The 23,980-nt window shown below is 38.3% G+C and overlaps 1 protein-coding gene across 6 annotated transcripts in view; it reads right to left on the reverse strand.

The window, feature by feature from the left end:
- The window catches only part of MDFIC2 (MyoD family inhibitor domain containing 2), a 235,576-nt gene that overhangs the window by 15,127 nt on the left and 196,469 nt on the right, over positions 1-23,980 (reverse strand). For 5 of the 6 annotated variants that reach the window (XM_042453547.1, XM_042453548.1, XM_042453550.1 and 2 more), the window contains 2 exons: positions 11,870-11,938; positions 7,382-7,600 (listed from right to left, as the gene is read on the reverse strand). In XM_042453547.1, coding sequence (XP_042309481.1) covers positions 7,382-7,600; positions 11,870-11,938 — 288 coding nt within the window. The remainder of the gene's footprint in view (positions 1-7,381; positions 7,601-11,869; positions 11,939-23,980) is intronic. The other variant, XM_042453549.1, reaches the window with a different exon arrangement.

Genomic DNA, 23,980 nt, shown 5'->3' on the forward strand with positions numbered 1-23,980 from the left:
CACCAAGATAGAAGAAATATCAAATCTGAAATTGCTCATCAATTACAAATCTTTTCCGTTCTTACTTGAAATGTAAGATGTGTTTTCCTAATAATATGCACGATCTTCAGTTTATTAACCTTTGTGGCATCTGAATAATTTTAATCAGAGAATGGATATTGCTCTTAAGGCTTTATCCATTATTTGAGGGAAAGACCATACAAAAAGCACAACATTTTAATAATAAAGTAATGTTTCAACACATAGACTGTGCTGTATAGTAAAGATGCTTTTAAATCCCCATCAGAGCACACACCATGAAACTGTGCTAATGGATGGAACACATTTGTAAAATCTGCATATATGAGCCTTTCCTTCCTCCCCCCTCCAATTTGAAGTGGGTGATATATAATAAATAATAAATATTAGCAATTAAGCATTCATTTCTATGTGTTCATTTATATACTTGAAAAAATATTAGCTGCAAACTACAATAAAGCAAATGCAGCCATTCTATCTTTCCTGCTTTGTTGGCTATTCATACACAAAAAAGAAAGACATTAGTGCATTTATCTCAATAAGAACAATGACCTCACTTTTCTATGGACAGATTAATGATTACAAAAAGGACTATATTTAATAATGTTGCCAGGCTTTACTCTAAACTTTCATGATCTCGGCTTCTGACTGTCAATCCATTCTTGATTTATTCTGCAGTATCTCCTAAACAAGACTTGATCTGAACCCACCATATTTATGGTGGAGTTTTCATGGACTTTGCTGGACTGGCACTGAGTGTTTGTGCTGAGGGCCCATACAGACAAGCCAAAATAAAGCTGCTTTGGGTCACTTTAGACCTAAAGCAGCTTTATTTTGGCCTGTCTATACGGGCCCTGAGTTATATTTTCCTTTCCAATTATATCATTATGTTACACTGTAAATTTCAGTTAAATTCAATAGTTTTGGTGTATTTGTTCAATATATACTGTAGTTTATTATGTCCCATTCTATTCTTCTATTCTTTATCTTTTAAAAAGACAGTTAACAACATAATCTTTTACATGTTTATTATGAATTTAGACCACTTTCATTCAGTAGGTGTTGTTGTTGTTGTTTCGTGTCTTCAAGTTGTTTCTGACTTATGCTGACCCTAATGCAAACCTATCACAAGGTTGTCTTGGAAGATTTATTCAATGCCTGGGCAGTGCCACTGCTTTCCTCTGAGAGGCTGTGACTTGTCCTGGGTTACCCAGTGGGTTTCCATGGCCAAGCAAGGATTTGAATCCTGGTCTCCTGCTGTTTTTGTTCAACACTCAAACTACTACACCATACTAGTTCGCACAGCAAGCTCTCTCTCTCTCTTTCTCTCTCTCTCTCTCTTGGGATTAGTCCCAAGTAAATGGGTAAAGAATTCCAGGGTTAGTTTTCTCAAAATGTACATTTAAAAATGTTTATATTATTGAAAATATGCTTTACATTGGGCTAAGAGTCACTTCTCCTATTTCGTTAAATGTAGGGTGAATTCTTGACTATAAAGATTTTTTAACTGGCCTCTTTTAAATTATTTCAACCCACTAAAGCAAGAACAAACTTCTCAAGATGACTTTTGTTATTAGCATGGCAAGGGGTTGGACTGGATGGCCCTTGTGGTCTCTTCCAACTCTATGATTCTATGAACTAAAAGATTTACGTAATACCCCTGATTTAGAGTTCCCTATATAATCTAATTTTGTACCCAGAGCTTTGATATAAGCAGATTTCTTTAGCCCTTTAGTGGGTGGTGGTGGGGAGATGCAGTTGAATGAGTAAATCTGCACTCTCTTTTCCTCTCTTTCTCTCAGTGTGTGTGCGTGTGGGGGCTTTCACATCAATTTAAGTAAAAATGAAAGACACTGGCTGGAAGCAGGAGAAGGTTCCTATTCCAGGAAAAATCATCATTGTTCTAAGACAAGTGCATACATATGCAGGCATGTGTTAGGGGCTCCCTCTCTCCAAATCTACTGCTGTGTGTACATATGTATCACAGGGTTTTAAAAACATATTTCTAATTATCTCTGCTATTGTTCAAATTAAATATTCCACAAAGCTTGCTCAATATTTGGCAGAGACCATCCACAGCTGTTGAGACTTCCCCCTTAATAATTAAAAATGGTTAAATTTCCCTGCTACAGGAGATATGAGAGAGCCAATTATTGTGAAAGATCAGCCATAAAACAGATCCAGCCCTAATGGTTGCTTTGGAGCATTGTGGTTTATTGTGCTGATCTGTACTTAGTACATTTTAGTTCAAGGATCATTAATATGATAGATGTGACAAGTTCCATCTATTTGATGACAGTCCTTTCTAATGTTTCTTTATACATTGCAGCATCAGCAACTTTCTATCCAAGGGCCCAAAGTATCCCAGATGCTGTATTGGGACATTCTATACCTTTGGGATCTTTGGAATAATTTAAGATTAAAGAGTCAGAAAGGATAAACACTAAGATTCATTCAACAGCCAGACACACAGTTAGAAACACACACACACACACACACACACACACACAGAGCAATAAATGCACATAGTTATGGATGCTACATACTATCTAGTGGCAAGGAGGAACATGAATAGATAGCTCAGAGGGAACATGAACATGTAAATATGTAGGATGTAGGGAAACAGGGATACACGTACACTGTAAAAATAATGTAGTTTGATGCCACTTTAAGTGCTGTAGCTCCATTCTATGGAATCCCAAGAGTCACAGCTTTATAAAGTGTTTTGCCTTCTCTGCCAGCGTGTTGGTGCCTCACTCTGTATTGTATCTCCCTATCTATTAAATTTGTATGCTGAGGACATCATATGACAAGCAGGATTGGACTCAGAGGAGAGTGTTGTGAAAATTGTAGGAAGGAACATCAGCCGTCTAAGATATGCAGATAACACCATAATACTAGCAGAAAATAGCAGAAGTATGGAAAGATTATTGAAGAAGGTCAAGACAGAAAGCACAAAGGCATGTTTACAGCTGAACATCAAGGAAACAAAATTATGACCACAGACAATCTACATAATTTTAAATTAAATGAAGAGATTGAAATAGTTCAAGATTTTCCATACATGGGTTTAATCATCAATCAGAGGGGAGATGGCAGTCAAGAAATCAGTAGAAGACTTGGACTTGGAAGGGCAGATATGAAGGAACTAGACAAGATCCTGAAGTGTAAAGATATATCATCAAATGCTAAAGTTAGGACTGTCCTTCCCATTGTATTTTTCATTTCTATGTACAGTTGTGAAAACTGGACAATGAAGAAAGGTGATGAGTAAAAAAATTAGTTCACTTGATTTCATTTGGAAAAGAAGAAGACTGCATCCTGATTGATAGATTCAATCAGAGATGCCACAACCATAAATCTGCAAGATCTGAGCAGGGCAGCTAAGGACAGGGTGTCTTGGAAGTCTCTCATACTCACTATGTACGTGAAGTTGAAGTTGATTTGAAAGCAGTTAACAACAAATACAGCTACAGAGGAATAGCTGGCTATAATCAGGAAAGTTATTAGTCTCCAGTGAGAATTTCATCAAAGACAGGGAAGAATGACCAGGTTTGCCTATCAAATGGCGTATCAATATACTTTTGGACCAGAAGTATTAGCTACATTTTAAAAACTGAACTTAAGACTACACTCTTACTTGAAAGTACACTAGCAAAAACTGTGTGGAAAAAAATAGCTTGTTTTTTGTTCTAAAATTAGTTTATATCATATAGTATTAAAAGACAGGGCTAGATACCCTGAGGTACCAAATCCTGCCTGATCTTGGAAGCTAAGCAGGGTCAGCCCTGATTAATACTTGGATGGGAGACTGGCAATGAATTCTAGACACTGTAGGCTATATTTGAGAGGGATGAACTATCAAAAAAGAAACCTCTGAGTACTCTTTGCCTAAGAAATCTCTATGAAATTCATAGGTCAACAGGTAAATTACTCATTGCTTACTTTGAGAACTAATTTAGCATTGGCGATTACATTGTACCCATCTGCCATGCATCTGTTAAAGATGTGGATTCAGTCATAAAAAAGAAACAAAAAACACTCATTCAGCATTCAGGGATTCAAAGCAAGAGCCGACTCCAATCTTGCTTCCAGGATGGATGAATCTCTCACTATTATCCCCCCCCCCCACACCGTTTCTGGTGAAAATTCTTTTTGCCAAATTTGTGAAAAACTTTGCAAATTTTGAAACATTTCTTCAAGGAAAAAAACCTCATGAAATTATTTCCTTTACAGAAAACTTATTCAGGGGTAGCCGTGTTGGCCATACAGCATAGCACAATGACATCCAAAATAGTGATACCTAATTGGCCAACCAAAATGCACAAAATACATGATGCAAGGTTTTGATGCTCCATTAGCTTCTTCATCAGGCAAAAGTGTTAAGAATCATACAGAAGGGGTAAAATATAAAATTACAGTGTTAGTCACAGGCTTGCATTTTCTCAAGGTGTTGTTCTTTGGAGGGATATCTGTGCAAGCGGTTTCCTCCTCCTTCTGGCCATGTGCCCAGAAGGGACATTGGTAAAGCAGGATATTTTAAATCAGGGTTTGACTGTATATCACTTTCCAGATATTGCTTTTCACTAAGAAAAATGAAGAATTTGGTTTAGTTTGATTCAAATGTCCTCTTTGGGTGATTTTGAAATCCATCTATTTGGTACCTCTTTTTGGCTAGACTGTTTTTCATTCTGCATGCCTATCTACAAGGAATAAAGGGATGGTGCCTCTGTATTTTTTGCTCTCAGTATAGCCTAGCATATGATCTCTTGTCAAGTATAATTTGACTTACATGGTCCTAGTAAACTAACTCTATTGAATAATCTGAATTTGAAAATTGTAACACCCTTCGTGGGCCAACTGTAGAACCTATACTTTAGATTAATTGGTAGACCCAAATGAAGAATACTTGCTGTTTTCAGTACTGCATTCTACATATAGTTGTGCCTTAGGCTTGCCATAAGTCAGAAATCATTTGAAGGCACACATATAAAGACACATAATCTGGATGTCCACAATAGCCAGGCCTTTCTGCATGGAAGTAATAAAACTCATAGGTTCTATATTAGGAATATCTTGGATATTTATAGCCACGTGTGCACTTTTACATGATATTTCTATGACATGAAATTTAACTGATGGTCACCATGCTTGCATCATGCTTTTACTGTAGCTTAAAGTCCAAGGCCGGATGGACAAATACTCACCAAAGGTGCTACAAGATCTCTCTACATACATCACCCAGTCACTAGAAGATCTTACTGCTTTAGGAACACATGGATACACTATAGGCATCAACTCCAAGTAAATGGGGTTAATTTGGATGCTATATTAATTTATATGTCTAACCTCTTTTCCTCCTTCTCTTCTTTTTCAATTTCTTTGTATTCATGTGCTAAAAAGCCAGTGAAATGTTTTAAATGTTTTTAAAATACTATTAAGTAACATCCTCTTGCCTTTCTATACAGACCAACCATCCTACTAGTATGCTGGAGCAAGCATGAAACCAAACTGCAGCATTTGTTGAACTCATAAAATCCTTGCATTGGCTCAAGACTGATGCTGATATCCTATTTAATGCGAATAGAACATAAAATCTTTTTGTATAAGTGTATGGGCATAGGTGATAGTAGCAATTGCAGGGGGTTAGGTGATATGGCTGGAAGTTTCTCAGAATTCCAGCCTGTTCTGCAGGCTTTTCCACTGATGAAGTGAAGATTTGGTGTTATGCTATGACACATGGCACACCAACCAAACTATGCAGAAACCAAATGAGGAAACCAATTGTGTAAGTGGATATTGGCTACCTCCTTACATAAGTCTCTAAAATCACCAATGTAACCAGGAGTTATATCAGTGTAATGCCCCAAGCAATCAAGGCAATTTACACATGTAGTTAGAACTACTGGAACTACTATGATGCGCCTCCCTCTGTTCCCCACCCCAACAGGACTAAGCTTCCTTCTGTGCCCCTTCTTCCAACACACTAGATGAAGGCCCTTCTCATCACATTCCAGACACATGATACAAAACCTCAAAGCAGTCGTGTGACTTGGCCCAAATTCTCCCATCTATTATTATTATTATTATTATTATTATTATTATTATTATCATCTTCTTATACCCCACCTTTCTCCCAACAAAGGGACTCAAGGCGGTGAACAACATGTATAAAACGATACAATTAAAAACATTATAAGAATATATATATATATATATATATATATATATATATATATAATTAAACAATTTAAGGAGTTAAAACAGAAATTAAAATATAACATGTTAGAATAAAAACCATTAAAATTTGTAACATACACAACATTAAAAACCCAGCCCTTCTCAGTTTTCAAAGGCCTGCCAGCACAAGAATATCTTTACTAGCCACTGGAAGGACAGCAGGGATGGAGCCATCCTGGCCTCTCTAGGGAGGGAGTTCCAAGGGTTGGAAGCAGCCACTGAGAAGGCCATCTGTCTTGTTCCCACCAAAAGAGCCTGAGGGTGGTGGGACAGAGAGAAGGGCCTCTCCCGATGATCTCAATGCCCTGGGGAGCTTGTACAGGGAGATACAGTCCTTCAAATAGCTTGGACCCAAGCTGTATAGGACTTTATAGGTCAAAACCAGCACTTTAAATTGTGCCCGGAAATGGACTGGCAGCCAATGGTGCTGTTGCAACAAGGGAGTTGTATGCTCCCTTTAGCCAACCCCAGTTAACAACTTGGCTGCAGCTCTTTGGACCAGCTGAAGTTTCTGAGCCCTTTTCAAAGGCAGCCCCATGTAGAGTGCATTACAGTAGTCCAGATGGGAAGAAACCAAGGCATGTACCACCTTGGCTAGATCTGACTTCTCCAGGCATGGGCACAGTTGGTGCATAAGTTTTAGCTGTGCAAAAGCACTCCTGGTCACCAGTGATGCCTGGGCTACCAGACTCAGCCCTGAATCCAGAAGTACCCCCAAACTATCAACCTGAATTTTCAGGAGGAGTGTAACCCCATCTAAAAGAATGACAAGCAGAAAGGGGAAAATAAAGGTGGCCAGGCTTGAACATTTGCATATGTATTTATCCCCATCTTGGATTTTAGCCCATCACCTTGGAATTCTTTGGTCCTATGTGCATGTTCAGACAAAAACAAAACCCTTGGATATGGTTTCCCGTTCCATTTCCTACACTCTGGGCATCATTTTTGTATATGGAATCTGTATGTTCAAACCCCAGTTTATGGTGGGTGAAATCAAACAATGTATATACAAATGGATTGTAGCTCCTCTCACATCTCCCCATGTCCCATTTCTCTTTAATGTGTATAATGGAATATTATGTACAGAGCATTTCTAGGAACCTGCTTAGTTTGGAAAACATACCATTACTGTCTCTTTCGTGAACTGACACGTCATCTTCAAGGTAGCTGAACTGCGTCCTGCATTTCTTAAGGGATGACAACGTGGATGACGTACTACACTCTGAGAGTTTTCTCTCATTTTTGGTGTCCTTGGATGGTACTTCTGTGATGCTGAATTCTGATACTGAGCTGAGAACAATACCTTTCATAGGTTTCTCATCCTTAATTGCTAGTTGAGTTTCTAGAGCAGAAGAGATAGTCAAAATTAATTTATCAAGAGGATCAGATGTTTTGAGCTTGCCTCCATACATCTCAAATAATCATGGCATGTAAGGTATCCAATATTTTGAGACATAGTAGAAACTGAATAAGTTGTCAGTATTGGTTTTATTTTTATTTAAGAGATTTTAATGCTGTCTTTCCATGGAATTATGTGTGTGTGTACATGTTTTCCAAGCCTGTTTATGAAAAATGAGAAAACATAGCAAAACACTAATCAAGAAGGTAATTAGTCATAAGAGTAACATAAGAAGAGCTGTGCTGGGGCAACTCAAAGGCCTGCCTAGTCCATCTGGGGTTGGTTAGATACTACTAGGACAATCATGAGTAGAAGATGAACATTACAGCACTTTCCTGCTCATGTTCCCCAGGAATTGCCTCTTGGGAAGTGAATATATCATGACTAACAAGTTACTGATCAAATATCTGTATTCTGATCTTCCATTAATTTGTCTGCTCTCCCTTTAAATCTCATCAAGTTGATGCCCATCAACATGTCCTGTGATAACAAATTCCACAGTTTAACTATATGCTGTAGTTTATTCTGTCTTAAATAACCTATGAGAATTACATGGCTTTGCCTAGACATGGGGTATTATCACGCGGAGGAGACAAGCATCCTTCTCGCATCATTAAACTGTGTTAATCGCATAACTAAGGTAAGATTATCACACCTCCACATTTATATTCTGTTTTTCTGCTGTCCATAAACAATAATGAATGTGTCATTTGGTATTAATGGGAGTTACCGTTAATACCAAATGACATGCCCATTACTGTTTACAGAAGGGAGAAGAACGGGATAAGCATGTGGGGATGTGATAATCTTCCCCATGATTGCACGATTAAGACAGATTAATAATGGGAGAAGGACGCTTGCCTCCAGTGTGATAATCTCCATAGGCTAGAATTTAGGAAAGTGGGAAATGGGATCAGAAATGAAGGCTTTGAACTGGGTACCATTCTCTTCTTACAGTTGTGCACAATGATGTCTTGGTACCACTGCTTAGATGCCAAGTTCAAGATACCTTTTTAGTCATTCTTGATAGAATGTCTACCTATTATTATCCTGGTCATAGTTGGAGGATATTAACCAATTTACCTCTTTAGTAAAACCTATTTTAAAATATAATTACCATTTTTTAAAAGGCCCAGAAATTCTGACCAATTTTGAACATTGCCATTATGGCTCTGTGAAATGCTCATAAGCATTCAACAGTACTCAGCTGAGAAAATTCGGAAGGAAATAATCAGTACATGCTAGATTAGCATTTGCTATATCCACAGGCTGCTCTGTATGTCAAGCTGAGCTTTATCCTTCAAGTGCTGTTGGAGAGGAAATCAAAACTAGAAGTATAAAAGGCATAGATTTAACCTGAATTCCCCATTACAACACCCTCAAAGAAAAGGGTAAAAAAAGAGCTGTCATTCAAGGACTCTTTTGTTTGTTCAAGAATGAAAATAGAGTGCATTTTACTGTCAGGCTCTTATTCTGAAAAGCTTCCACTAAGTAATGTTATACGTGTCTTGTTACAGAAAGATCAAGTCCTGGTACAATCACCATAACAAGCAACTTGCTATGACAAGCAGGATCCTGTCTTCCAGAAAACATTGTAGTCGAGAGAAAGCAGTGCACAATTATAGGTCTCCGTTTCATTTTTATGCAATTACCCTCGGTTCAGCCATGGGCCCATCTACATTAGGTCTTTTATCAATTTAATGCTTGCAGAAAGTGTCTGCAGAAATCAAGTTTATGCGGGCCGGCATGAAATCACATGGTTAGCTTTCTCCTTTAGAGCCTGACATTCTATGAATGTAATAATAGGTGCAGAACTTGTGGATGAAAAGAAAATGAAGACAAATAGACACTGGAGATAGGTAATGTTAATTTGGTATTATTTATGGTCAAATATACAGTTTAAATGTGAGTGCAACAAAAATTATATCCCAGTTAAATGTAGGCAACATGTCAACACTCCAAATTACAATTTCTAAATATGAATCCACATGGCTCAGCGTATTATACAATACAGAATGACAACTGTGTGGTAGCGTGGTGATTAACTCCCATTTCCATGCAACTTCTATAGACACAACACAACAAGATAATACACTGCTCTTTATTAAACTGGGCTTATTCAGATAAATGCATATGCTTCACATCACTCAAATTGTCATGTAAGGAGTACTGCTGAGGAATAGTATAGAGAACAACTCTGCCCAGATTTTAGACTCAATGTGAGTGTAGGGCTGTACCCACACTGCAGAATTAATGCATTCTGACACTGCTTTTAACTACCATGGCTCAATGATATGGAATTATGTGATTTGTAGTTTTGTGAGATATTTATTCTTCTCTCTCAGAGAGCTCTGGCACCACAACAAACTATAAATCCCAGGATTCCATAGGATGGAGCCATGACAGTTAAAGTTGTGTCAAACTGCATTAATTCTGCAGTGCGACAGCAACTCATATCAGAAATATTCCTCTCCCTGTTAATATGCCTGGGTACAGATAGTCACACACAAATATGCAAAGGACAAAAAAGAAGCCCGTGTCAGCCAACTTAAAACAAAACAAATAAAAATAAATAAATAAAAACAGTTTCCAATTCATTGAGTGTGAGACTATTAATGAAACTATGAGCAGATCTTTCTATTTCCTATGATTGGGGGAAACTGCAAGTAATGCTCTCCCACCCCCAATTGTATACAAATAAAGACTCACTGTTCATATTTTTGAAAACTTTCACATTGAACTAAGCATGTTTGTGTACATTTTCCATATGCACACATGGCTTTGTGAACAATTTTCCTTTGAAATTTGTTGCAGGTTACTTTTGCCATATACAAATGGAACTGAGGGAAAGGTATTGAGGTATGCCTAGCCATTTATGCTGAATGGATTCATGGGGTCATCCTAAGTCAGCAGATGACTTGATGGCATACACATAAATGAAGGTAGGGTTCCCACCAAAGGCTACTGTGCTTTAGCATCATTTGAATGGGGCTTTCAGAAGAGAGTTGGGAACCAGTTCTGGGCACCACAATTCAAAAAGGACATTGAGAAACTGGAGCGTGTCCAGAGGAGGGTGACTAAAATGGTGAAAGGTCTGGAAACCTTGCCCTATGAGGAACGACTCAGGGAGCTGGGGATGTTTAGCCTGGAGAAAAGAAGGTTAAGAGGTGATATGATCGCCCTGTTTAAATATTTGAAGGGATGTCATATTGAGGAGGGAGCAAGCTTGTTTTCTGCTGCTCCAGAGAACAGGACCCGGAACAATGGATGCAAGCTACAGGAAAAGAGATTCCACCTCAACATTAGGAAGAATTTGCTGACAGTAAGGGCTGTTCGACAGTGGAATGCACTCCCTCGGAGGGTGATAGAGTCTCCTTCCTTGGAGGTCTTTAAACAGAGGCTGGATGGTCATCTGTCAGAGATGCTTTGATTTGGATTTCCTGCATGGCAGGGGGTTGAACTGGATGGCCCTTGCGGTCTCTTCCAACTCTATGATTCTATGATTCTATGAATCTATTGTCCTAATCCTCATGCCTGAAAGGTACAAGAACCAGACACGCTTCCTTCAGACCTCTTACATCTTTGCCTTGACAGTTTAAGGAGAAGCCAGCAACATTTAATGGAGCAAGATTGTCTTAAAATTTTCCAAATGAATTTACAAGTCTAGGGGAAAAATAGTCCTTAGACTTCGGTTACAAACATTGATATCATCTATAATTCCTTATTATGGGGATCAGTGCACTGGATTTTATTCCTGTGCTAGGTGTGGGATGTAAACACACAGGGCTGGATTCTATCGCACAGCTCTGTCCCTGGGCAATATTCAGCCTGTGCCTAACTCCGATCAATAGGATTTTAAAAGGTCCAAGTACTGATCGGGTATGGGATGAGTACTGCCCAGAGACAGAGCTATGTGATAGAATCCATTCCAGTGCATTTTCAATCTTGCACCTAGAATGGGAATAAAAACTGGTGCTCTGATCTCCTGAGATTGTAGATCCCTTATCCTAGATGTTAATCTATACAGAAATGAATTGATTCTAGAAATTTGTAGCTACAAAACGCGAAAAGAGTCACTTACATCCTAAGAGTGAGGCAAAATACAGATTTAGGTTGAGATATACAGTATTTGTAGATCAAGCCTTATTATGAGAGAGATATCAGAGATAAAACTACAATATTTGCAATACAGTCCCACAATTTGGACCTTACCTGGATGACCTGCTTGATTTAGAATTACAATGGGGAGAACTTGAAGAGGGCAGGAGCTGGTACAACTGTCTTGGTGGAAAACCAAACAAGGATACAGTCAGCAAATGCCTCTGGAGAGTAATTCATAAAGTATATAATACATCAAAAAGGAGTCAATAGTAGCCAAAAAAAAAAAAAAAATCAAGTAGAAAGAGTAATGTATAAAGTTTAACTTTTATACTCATGTTTCATCAACACAGTTGTATAAGTTACTCTGGGACAACTCTAATGTCCTGGAGGCAATGTCCTTTTTACCAAGATAAAACTATGATTTTGGTCAAAGATTCTGTGTCTATAGACCTAGTCCAGAATGCAAAAGACTCACATGTTACTTTAGTCCAATGGATGCAGAATCCTTTAGGATGATGACATAAAAGACTGAGTTGACTCCTTGTTTTCTAAAATTACCTCCCAGAGTTTGGGGAGCTGTAGTCCTCTCAGACAAACTGGTTATAGTAAACAAGGCCATGAAAGATCTGGATGTTAAGTAGTAGCTAGTCTGCATTTAAAGAAGAATTTGGGTGGTCATGCACCTCAGCATGTATCTCATCTCTAGACTGAATATCTACAAGCATCTGTAACATATATATTTTAGGCAAGGTGCAGTGCTGATTTGTGAGAACAATCCCTAAAAGAGACAAGAGGAGATTATCAGATGAGGGAAGAAATGTCTTTGTCCCATCCTTTTCCCATTCTCATAGCATGTTAGTGAGAAGATTTTTGTACAATGTTGTGCTTATCCAGACATTATCCCACCCAGAAAGCATGGTTGACTGTGATCGCGTGAAAGACTTTCAAACAACATTGTGCAGATCCTGTCATTGTCCTATCACTGAAGTGGCATTTTGCATTAACAGGAGTTCATGTTATTGCAATGCCACTTCAATGACAGGACAATACTGCTGCGATCTGAAAGCCTTTTGTGGGATCGCTGTCAAAGATGAGATAAAGATGGGAGAGCGATCCCATCCTTATCCCGTCCCCATGTGATAATCTCTGTCAACTGAATTTCATACACTCACAACCTTTTTGTTTCCTAGACTGAGGTATAAGGATATTGGGAGGTTTGGAAGGAGTTTATTTTGGTAGCATGGACAGAAATAGGAAACTGTACATAAGGCTATAAATATACAATGGATCACTTATGATATCATTATACTATGCAAGTCTCCTCTGGCTTTTGATTTATGATGATGCATGAGTAATTCACTTGGTTTGGGCTTACTTGATTTGCTACTACAGTAGCAGAAAAACGAGATGGTATGCTGCTTGAAAGAAGCATTTAATCAAATGTGAATTTCAATCCTATCTTATGTATGAGTGAGATCATGTATGAGTGACTGGGTAGATGGACAAGCTTTGGGGGAAGGATTTTGAGGGAAGTGTAAAGCAGTAATCCTGTTAGAGCAGCTTTCTGCAGCAAATGCTCCAGGGTTCCATTCATCAGAATGAAGGGAAGGACCTCCAAACACACTTTTCTACTTGTCTAAAACAAGCAGCTATGTGCTGATGCCTGACGTCTCAAGTGCTGACGTCTGAGGTTCAGATTATAAAATTATATAACTGTGCTAGTCTAAAATAAGAAGCTGTCTGTGCTGACTCCTGAAGTTCAGAAACTTCAGTTGCTTTAGAACTCAGATGATGGGATACTTGTAGGGGCACATCATACTGATATATCATCATACTGATATATTAACCAGTGCTGTGCCAATTGTTCTTATTCATTGCTGTGTCTTTGAATTTTAAAGCCCTTGCTATTCATTCAAATTATTGAAATGGCCCTCTACATTCATATGATCTTGGCCAGGCTGTGAGGTTGGTCTATAGCCTGCCCACAAAAATCTATGGCATATCCCCAAGCTCTGTTTAAATATTTGAAGGGATGTCATACTGAGGATGGAGCCAACTAGTTTTCTGCTGCTCTAGAGACTAGAACATGGAACAATGGATACAAGCTCCAGGCAAAGAGATTCCACCTCAACATTAGGAGGAACTTCCTGACATTAAGGTCTGTCTGATAGTGGAACACACTCCTTCCTTGGAGAGTGGTGGAGTCTCCCTCCTTGGAAGTGTTTAAGCAGAGGCTGGATGGCCATCTGTCAAGGATGCTTTGATTGAGAATTCTTGTATGGCAGGGGGTTGGACTGGATGGCCCTAGTGGTCTCTTCCAATTCTATGATTCTATGAAAAGCCATCAGAGTAGCACGTGCCAAAGACAGGGTATTTTGATTGGTGACAATCTTTCATCCTGAGTTACCTACAGTATTTATTTAATATCCCATCTTTCTCCCATATGGGACTCAAAACAGCCTCTACGAGTGAGGGTCTGTTTATCTGTTGATTGAGAGGCAGCCATTGCGAAACTGGTGGTACCAACAATTTTTTTCCAGGATAATGAAAGTCTGTCTATCATAGTTAACTTTTGATAATTCCTTTCCTCTCTTCAAAATAATCACCCTTCAATAAATTCTTGTTAATAATTTGGACAGTCTAAGGCGGCAGTGTTTCATCTCATGCCTCAGCCTACAGTACAAGGCTTCCACTGAAATTTTACAATACTGGTGAACGAGGTATTAAGAAATAGTGGCAAGGAATTCCACAGACTTAATCATGAATCATTGCAGTTTTAAAGAAAGGGAAGCAGGGAAGTGGTTCCAACTACAAGCATGCATTCCCTGATTTTACTTTTCGAATGCTAATCTGTATAGCTGCCTTAATCAAAAATAGAATTGACTTTTCTGTCACTGATTATAAACATTAGTCTTCATCCCATGAATTAAGGAAACTACAGAGAATGCATATCAGATGCCACAGGTATAATTTTGAGTTTTAGGAGAAACCTCTTCCTTGTGTATGTTTAATTAAAACAAATTATGTTAATTTTGCACCGATTAAAATGTGACATGAAATAGTATTGAAGGTAGACACTTGAAATACAGGAGGTTAAAAACTATTTTGAAAATATGAATCTTTTTAATAGGGCTCAGCAACTGGTAGTATGAGAATAGATATATGATAGAGCTGACATTTGGAGCTGTTTCATCTCATCTCTTCCCCTCCCTACCATCCTCCACTTTCAAATAAAGAAATACAGTGGTACCCCGGGTTACGAAATTAATTCGTTCCGCGGTTAATTTCGTAACCCGAAATACCTTCGTAAGCCGAATTCCCATAGGCGCTAATGGAAAAATAGCTCTCTGCTGCCCTCCGGTGGCGGAAAATAGCGCCGCGGTTTTTTCGTAACCCGAAGAAACCTTCGTAAGCCGAAGCAATAAATCCCTATGGGATTTTTTCGTATCCCGAAAAATTCGTAACCCGGCGCATTCGTATCCCGGGGTACCACTGTATCGTTCTTGGAAGACATTTTGTAGCCAGACATCATATACAAAACAAAAATGTGTGTGTGGAGGTGGTTGAAAAAATGGGAGGTAAGAGAAGTTAAGAAAAGATTCTCTCTCCCACATCCAGTTTAATAAAATTAAAGCAATTTATGTAATATTGATATGTCGATATGTTTTTTCAATAATTTCCCCCTGCAATTTAAATAAAAATCTCATCACTTCAAAAATTATAATTATATGTCTTCCTCCTACTTGGAAAATGGCACAAGGTGCTCATTTGCAGAGTTCTACTCTTCAAATTTTTCCTGAGAATAGAAATGTCATGACTCAGTTAACAATGCTTTATTATTCACATTGATCTTTTTTTATAGTGTTCTTTATCTCAAAAACATTGTAAATCAGATAGCTTCCTCCCACTCTTTTGTTCATTTGCAAATTTTTATTATTCTCGTTTAAGAAAGCAATGGAGTGTCAAGAGTCACTATATATTGTTTATATTCTTTTTCTTCCTTTAAAATTATCTTTAACTATAAAAAAAATAAAGCTTAGCAGTCAGGAAAAAATATCTGAATTTTTAAAAGCACAGAGATAATGGGGAAAGGAAGGAGTAGGATTTGCTGCAGTGTGTGTGCATGCATATGTCTGTATGCATGTGTACATTGAAGATATTTAATATGCTCACATGTAGAACTCGAAATCCTGACACAACGGGCCACTTTTGCTGTTATTTACTGGACAGCCAACACTGGGTCTACATCGCCAAGGGAGACACTATTCCAGGGGCATCACCATATCAAAAGAAGGAAGTGAACCTAACTTGTGGCAAACCAAATGTCCTATAAAAACCAGTCTCCTTCCCCCTACCAGATCTTACATGATGAGCCTGTGGGGTTTGTTTATGTGGTTGGTCTGTATTGCCAGTTTGTATAAAAACATTTTTATCCTCATCTGATCCAGCCTTGACTAGCCAAAAACTTTGATCCATTGACTGCAGCCTGTGAAGTCATCTATGATCCAAGGAAGATACCAGGATATCCCTTTTCTTGATAGACTCTGTATATGTGGGGCACCTAAAGTTGAAGATCTTACATATTACCGTCTGCATTTTCAATTATATAACAGTATTAGAGAGCAATATCTAGATCCCATCCTCAGAAATTTGAGGGAAAGGGATGATGAAAGAAAGCTGGCTCTGCTATTGTGAGGAGTTGAGCCTTTTATTACTCTTAGGGTTGCCTTGTTCGCAGTGAAAGCTGCTATTCTACGGAAGCAAGATGAAGAAAAGGACCCCAGAAAGATTGTTGTGCAAATTACAAGAACAGTGTAATCAGAGCCATATATTTGAAATTTTATAGAGATTTCTTTTTATGTAAGTTTTAACTTTGTATGTTTTTTTTTAAAAAAATAGAGATTTCTTTTTATATAAGTTTTAACTATGTATGCTTTTTCCCTTTTATCTTGTATTCTTTGAAATGGTCTGGAAACACACACACACACACACACACACAACTAGGGTCATGTTCAGTCTTTCTGCTGTTGTTAGCCAGATTTATGACATTGTACACACTGCAATTCATATTTAGATTTGTGTCACCTCTACACTATTGCCCCACAAAACCCACCTTAGAAAGCAGGCAGGCAAACCAATGAAATGACTTCTGAGGCCTTTGTTAGTGCTGTGCTAAACGCTGATACACCCAGCACATCCCGCTGTAACAGAAATTTCAGGAAACTTAAAGATCTAGGCCTGGCATAGCAATGATTGACAAGAGGACCTAGTAAATTTAAAATCCATAAGTTTATTTCCAATTGTCGACAAAGGAAAACATTGAACTCAGTGGAATTCAAGTTCCAAAAAGCTGAGATCCCAAACAAGACAAAATGGCTCTTTTTATATTATTGAAGACAAAGAAGCTTCTTCAATACACCTGATTGGCTAATTACAATTTAAACATACAGAATTCTTACAATCAGAACAGAAATACATGCACACATTAAAACTGCATCATCACTCCTTACCCCCTCCTTTAGGAATTTAGTAGCTTTCCTTCTAACCTTGCTTCTGAACATCAACAATGTATCCTTATCTTAAATTGTGTATATTATGTCTAATTTTGTTGGTGCCAGCTTCTTACAGGCCATGATGCTCTTTTTACTCCTTTGCTTTAATTTTTTCTAAACTCCAAGCCTCTATTTTAAAAACCTATTTTTCTTTAACCAAAGCAACTCCATGTTTCTATGGCTTTTTATTTCAACAAGGAATTTCCTCCACACTGCCTTTCAGGAACAGTGTAAAAAGTGGTTGCAACAAAATGGTTGTGGTGGGTGTATGTGAAGCAGGAGACATTACAACAACAGAGCTCATAGCATCATAGAACCATACAGTTGGAAGAGACTGCAAGGGGTATCCAGTCCAATCCCCTGCCATGCAAGAAGACATAGTCAAGCACTCCCAACAGATGTCCATCCAGCCTCTGTTTAATAACCTCCAAAGAAAGAGACTCCACCACACTCCAAAGCAATGTATTCAACTGTTGAGCAACTCTTACTGTCAAAACATTATTCCTAATGTTGAGCTGGAATCTCTTTTCCTGTAGTTTGAATAATCATCACAGCTACTTCTGATGACATAGAATCTCGGACCATGTGTCTACTTCAGCAGAGCCCTTCTTGTATTAACCAGATTACTTCCTCCTGCCTGTCTACACTACATATTTAAACTGATACAACTCTCACTTCCTCCCTTCTCAGAATACTTTGTGAATGATTTCTCAGGGAGTGGACTAGAGCTCCTTTACAGAAAATTCTTAGTAACTTTCCAAAATATAAATCCCATGATTCCACAGATGGAGCCATGGCAGTTAAAGCAATTTCAAACTGCTATAATGGTGTAATGCATATGTAGAGACAACAGGCAAATTAGAACCTTGGCATTAGAACCTTGGCATTAGTGAAGCCAGGAAAAGGTGGAGTCTGCTCCCAAGAGTGAGTATATAAGAGGGAGGAGCAGGTTTGAAAGTGATGGATATTTAGTGTGCCTTGAGGGGTGAAGAGCCATTAGGCTAGGTTAGGCTGCTGTGAGGCGTAGTTAGAAAGGGTTTTAGGTACCCAAGAAAGGGGCAAAGGGTGTCCTTAATTTTATTGTTGTGATGTCCTGCAGGAGATATAGTCTTTAGTGTCTAGTGAAGTCACAGTTGACAAGAAGGGTTATACTATGCAAAAGTTTAATAAAGGTTCTGTAGAACGTAGTCTGCAAGAAAATATATATAAAGCTATAGAGAAACAATTACAAAAACAAGCTAAAGAAACCATTAAACTCTGTAACTAATAAAGTATTTATACGCCGTATCTTTTGTGAAACCATCCACTAAAAGAAATACTGTATTCAGCCTGACTTGTAAATATATTTATTACTTTGATTCAACAAACAGCTGTCTGAAGTGATTTCAGAAACACATTGAAAATGCTACCAACATTGAGAAAAGTCTTTTAGGTTTGGGACACATTGGGTAGTGGGTGTGTGGTTGTCAAAGAATAGTTGGTGCCAAGCTATGGAAAATTTGAGTGCTGGCATCTAAAGAGAGTTACAGTGCAGGAGACACTTAAGAGAGTCCCGGGTTTGAGTCTCACAGTAAAGAATTGGTAGGATAGTGGACATCATCTTCACATAATATGTGGGAGAGGTGACACACATTAAAAAGGAGTGAAAAGTTTTGAGAGATTTTGGCAATGCCATATTGTCACCATTATTGTAGCAATTTAATTCTATTATTCTATTACTATTTTTGTACATTTTTAACTGTATGGTGTTTTTTAATATTGTTAGTTGCCCTGAGTCCCAGTCTTGGAAGAAGGGTGGGATATAATAATAATAATAATAATAATAATAATAATAATAATAATAACAACAACAACAACAACAACAGTATATATACCCCTTGTTGTCATCTAGAAACAGACATTTGTTTGAATATAGTAGTTCTTTAAGGTTTTAAAAATAGTTGAAAATCCTAATATGTTTTGAAAGGAAGCCTTGAGTTATTCTGCAGATAGCGCTTTGAAGAAAATGCTATTGAATTTCTGATTTGACAGCAAAGGTTTGGCTTTGGCTATTGTGCCAATGATTGGATTTGAGGGCCAACCTGTTATTTGGAAAATCAGTTGCCCAGTGAAATAAAAGTAAATGAATAAATAGAATCAAACCTGGAAGACTGCCCATAATGGGCTAACAGAGAGAGTCCAATGTGGTATCTAATGTTTATAAATATGTATTTGTTATTTGTTAAGTTTTTTCCCATACTGGATATAAGCCAATAATAACATTAACAAAGCAAAATGCATGCAGTCAGTCTAATTGCATACACCATTTGTTACATTTGTTACAGATTTAATCATGGGCAACTGGACTAGCAAAAGTTTATTTGCCCCTCCGCTCCTCTTCATGGTGGGCCCCACGGGCCATGAATTTCCTATGCAGATAATCAGGAACAGAGATGTAAATGTTGGACTATTTCATCTTTTCATGTGAGGATGGATAAGTTTCTTCCCAATTTTTTCTGTGCAATGAAATGAATGAAAATGAATCTTTCTGCACAATTCTCTCTCAGTAGTCATAAATCCTTAAGTGTTTAAGAATTATCTTGTACAAAAGTAGACCTTTTTTGCACAAAAAATTGTATTTGCACAACAACCCTCCCTCCATATGTCCAAATACCCACATATTTTGTATGTGCAGATTTACTGTTGTGTTAATGATAGGTGAAAACTGTGCAGTCACTGGGATTTACCTAAATGTTGACTAACCATTAAGCTACTGATTTCATTGGTCTATAAACTAGTTGGAATTAAACAACAGATTCAAGATTGATTTTTCCAGTCTTAACTTTCACCTGATTTCTTCACCAGTTTACACAATTACTTTTGCACAAAAATCATTATTAATTTCCGTGTGGATTTTCCCCCCCGAGATGAGCATTTTTGTATACAATTTTGTTTAACATATATAAATTTTGAAAGTAATTTCTGTGTGGATTTTTCCCCAAGATGGACATTTTGTGTATAATTTTGTTTAACATATATAAATTTTGAAAGTAATTTTTCCAGTTCTGTACATTATTTTAAGTAATATCCATTTATTAGAATTCCACTTTCTCTAAATTGTGAAGTTTGGTGCATTCTTTTTCAAAGGAAATAGTAATTAAGGAACTAGATTACAGAATTAAGATAAAGTTGTTTGTTTGCTTAACATCCCACATTTTTCCAGCAATAGGACATTAGGTGGTTTACAAAAAAAAAAAAGATGCTGCTAAAAGTTTATATCATAGAAAATTAAAATATAATTAAAATATAAATAAAATTTAAAAATTAAAACATATTATTATTATTATTATTATTATTATTATTATTATTATTATTATCTTATATACCACCCGTTCTCCCAACATAGGGACTCAAGGCAGTGAACGACATGTATAAAACAATACAACTAAAAACAGTATAAGAATATTAAAATATATAAATATAAAAATTTAAAAATAATTAAAAATGGAAAACAGTAAATCTAGACTGTATAGTACATAATTGGACTAAGACTTTGGAGATCAGGATTTGATTCCCTGCTCAGTCATGGAAATCCAGTGGGTTACCCTGGGCAAGTAACACATTCAGAGTCCCAGAAAACCCTGTGATAGGGTTGCCACAAGTGGGAAATGATTTCAATGCACACAACAGCAGCAAAGCACATTATTAAAGGACCTTCTCAGAATTTATGCAATCAATCTTCAAAGGCTTGCTGATACAAAATTGTCCTCACCCTGCCTAGAGAAGAAAGACCTAACTAGGAAGCAGGATTCAGGGTCTGGGAACAGCCACTGAGAAGCTCATGTTCCATGTCCCCAACAAATGCATCTGTGAAATTGATGGGGCTGAGAGAAGGACCTCTCCCACGCTCCCACTGGATGTACCTATGAGAGTGGTGGTAGGTTCTCAAAACCCAGGCATATTGGAGAATATGGCCCTTCAGATAAACTGGACCAGAACCTTATAGGAGTTTATAGGTCATAACCATCAATTAAAAGGCTTCCCTAGATTTGGGTGGCACAGAGTATTATTTCTGGGTGTTATCAGCATAATGATAGCACTGGATCCCAAAATTCTGTACAGCCTCTCCCAGCAGTTTCATGCATATGTCAAATAGGATGAGGGACAGAACAGAACTCTGAGAATGCTGTGGGCCAATGGTCAAGAAAATAAACAGGATTCCCCCAGCCCCACTTCTTTGTCTGCTCCACCAGGAAGGAATGAACCATTATAAAACAATGCCTCCAAGTTCCATCCCTGCAGGGCAGCTCAAAAGGATGCCATGGTACTGTTTCCCTCCAGAGAAAATACTTTCTCTGAGAGTGCAAAATTGGGTTTTGTTGCTTGGCAGAGGTTTTTAAACTCTGGGATTAACTTGACTTGATTTTGTTTTCAGAATGTATGCAGCTACACAATACATGATGAAGTCCTATTGGAGACTTCTACAAGAGTCAGGCCACCGATTAGCAGTGGAAGTGAGATGTAACTTAAACATGGGGCCCATGAAGTACAGTCATTCCAAGCAAGTCGTGCATAAGAGCTAAGTCGGCTATTATATCAAAAGGAGGCAGAACTCCACCCTTATTCCTACCTGAAGAGGGATCTTGCTCTCTCCCTCTTTCTGTATCTGTTCTATATTCAAAGCAAGCACTTTTTGCTGTCAGTATACCTCTATTGTTCATGACTCCAAATGTGTTAAAAACACAAGGGCATTTTACTCTGTGTATTGTGCATGAGAAATATTGTTACATGACAAGCTCCAATTGGCAAGTGAAAAGGGGTTTATTGAAGGAAATAGCAGTAGCAAACAGTGAACTATGCAGAATAATGGTAATTGTTCCTTTAGCATTGGCAGTGCACGTTCACTTAATATGACTCCTTCCTCTGTCTCTGCCTCATCAAGACCCAGAGGACCTGTTAGACAAGCAGCCAGCCACCTCTCTCTGGGATCAAGCTGTCAATGCAAACTTGCTTTCTTTCTCATTCTTTGAGCTAAGCTATACCCCCAGAGCTCCCAAAGCTTTTCCTGACTGAAAGCTTTTCTTTAGGAAAAAAAAAGAGAAAGAGAGAGAGGGATGCAAGCTCTGTTCTAAATTACATCACATGAGCACTTCTATTCAGATTGACAGAACAAAAGAGGTGTGTTGGGCTGGGTGGAGGGAGAGGGACTCCAAAAATACACACTGCATTTCATTGTGTGATTTACTTCTTTGCAGTTTATCAGGGAAGGTTGGTGTGCCATCTCAGAGGCCTTATAACCCAAAGCCGAAAATAAAAGTGTAAAAGAATAAAAGAAATGTAACATGAAACTACCGGGGACTACCTCAGAAGTAACATTAACCACTAAGTCATACTGGAAAAAACAGAGTTTGCAGCCTATTTCAATGAGGCTTAAAATAGATGCAGTCAAGATTAAAGCTGTGATCCTAATTCACTTATACTGAGAATCCATTTTATTTAGCTCAGCAGGAGTGGACATGCTGAAGTGTAGGATCAGACTGAAGCAGAGGGAGAGTGATAGGATAGCAGAGCTTGCTGTGAGACAATCTGCCCTGAACTGCTTCTATTCTAGTTGAGCCTTATAAGAATTTTGTAACTTTGAGAAAGAAAACTGAGGGGCTGTCAGGGTGTGGCATCTACATAACGCATGCCCCAACGCTGCCCCCAGGGCAGCGTAACGCTGCTCCACACAGTGCACGGCATCACAGCACTCCTCTGGCACTGAATCTATATAATGCAGGGCAAAAGGAGCACCTTAAAGCCATGGCACCGTGGCTATCACATCCTGGAAAAGCCAGATCGGGGCTTTGGCATGTGGTTGCCCGAGTCCCAATCCGGCACAGCTGGAGCCAACTGCAGGTCACCACTTAGGGTGGTTTTAAATCCTTGGCCTTCTAGATCTTTTGGATGACCTCTTCCATAGTGTCTTAGCATAGGCCACTTTAGCGGAGGACTTCTAGGAACTGAAGTACATCATATTTAAAAGACCAAAGTTTGGTGCAGAGCGCTTATTAAATGCTAGATATATCATTGTCGGCATGGTCTTCACCATGCCACACTCCATTGTTATCAATGAAACTTTGCTATGCATATGCAGTGCACTAAATCTGTGTCTGCCAATGAAGACTATTTGGAAATCGGCTTGAGATAAAGCTGTATGGTGTATAACTTATACAAAGGAGTGGGGGTAAGGGATGCTGGGATCTGCAGTCCAACAACATTAGGGCTGCAAGGTTCCTATTCTGGACATAGGTAGCCTGTCAATATTAAATCACTGTTGAAACATGCCTTCAGTTTGGACTGTGAATAATAAAATAATAGAATCATAGAACTGGAAAGGGCTGAATGGCTACCCGATCCAATCCTCTGTGCAGTGCACAATCTTCAGCTAGTGCATCACCAGCACGTAGCTGCTCAGCCTATTTTTGAAGACATGACCACCTCTCTACAGGGATGTAGCCAGGATTTTGGGAAGGGGGGGGGGTCCAGACTAAGTACCACCATTATAATGGGGCTTGGTGTAGCAGCACACACCATTCATTGTACCTAATGGAAAGGGGGGTCCGGATGGGTGACACCTGCCTGAATGAAACTACGTGTGAAAGGGATCTAGGAGTCCAAGTAGACCACAAGTTGAACATGAGTGAACAGT

This window comes from Sceloporus undulatus, chromosome 2 (genome assembly GCF_019175285.1).
Source record: "Sceloporus undulatus isolate JIND9_A2432 ecotype Alabama chromosome 2, SceUnd_v1.1, whole genome shotgun sequence".
Classification (NCBI taxonomy): domain Eukaryota; kingdom Metazoa; phylum Chordata; class Lepidosauria; order Squamata; family Phrynosomatidae; genus Sceloporus; species Sceloporus undulatus.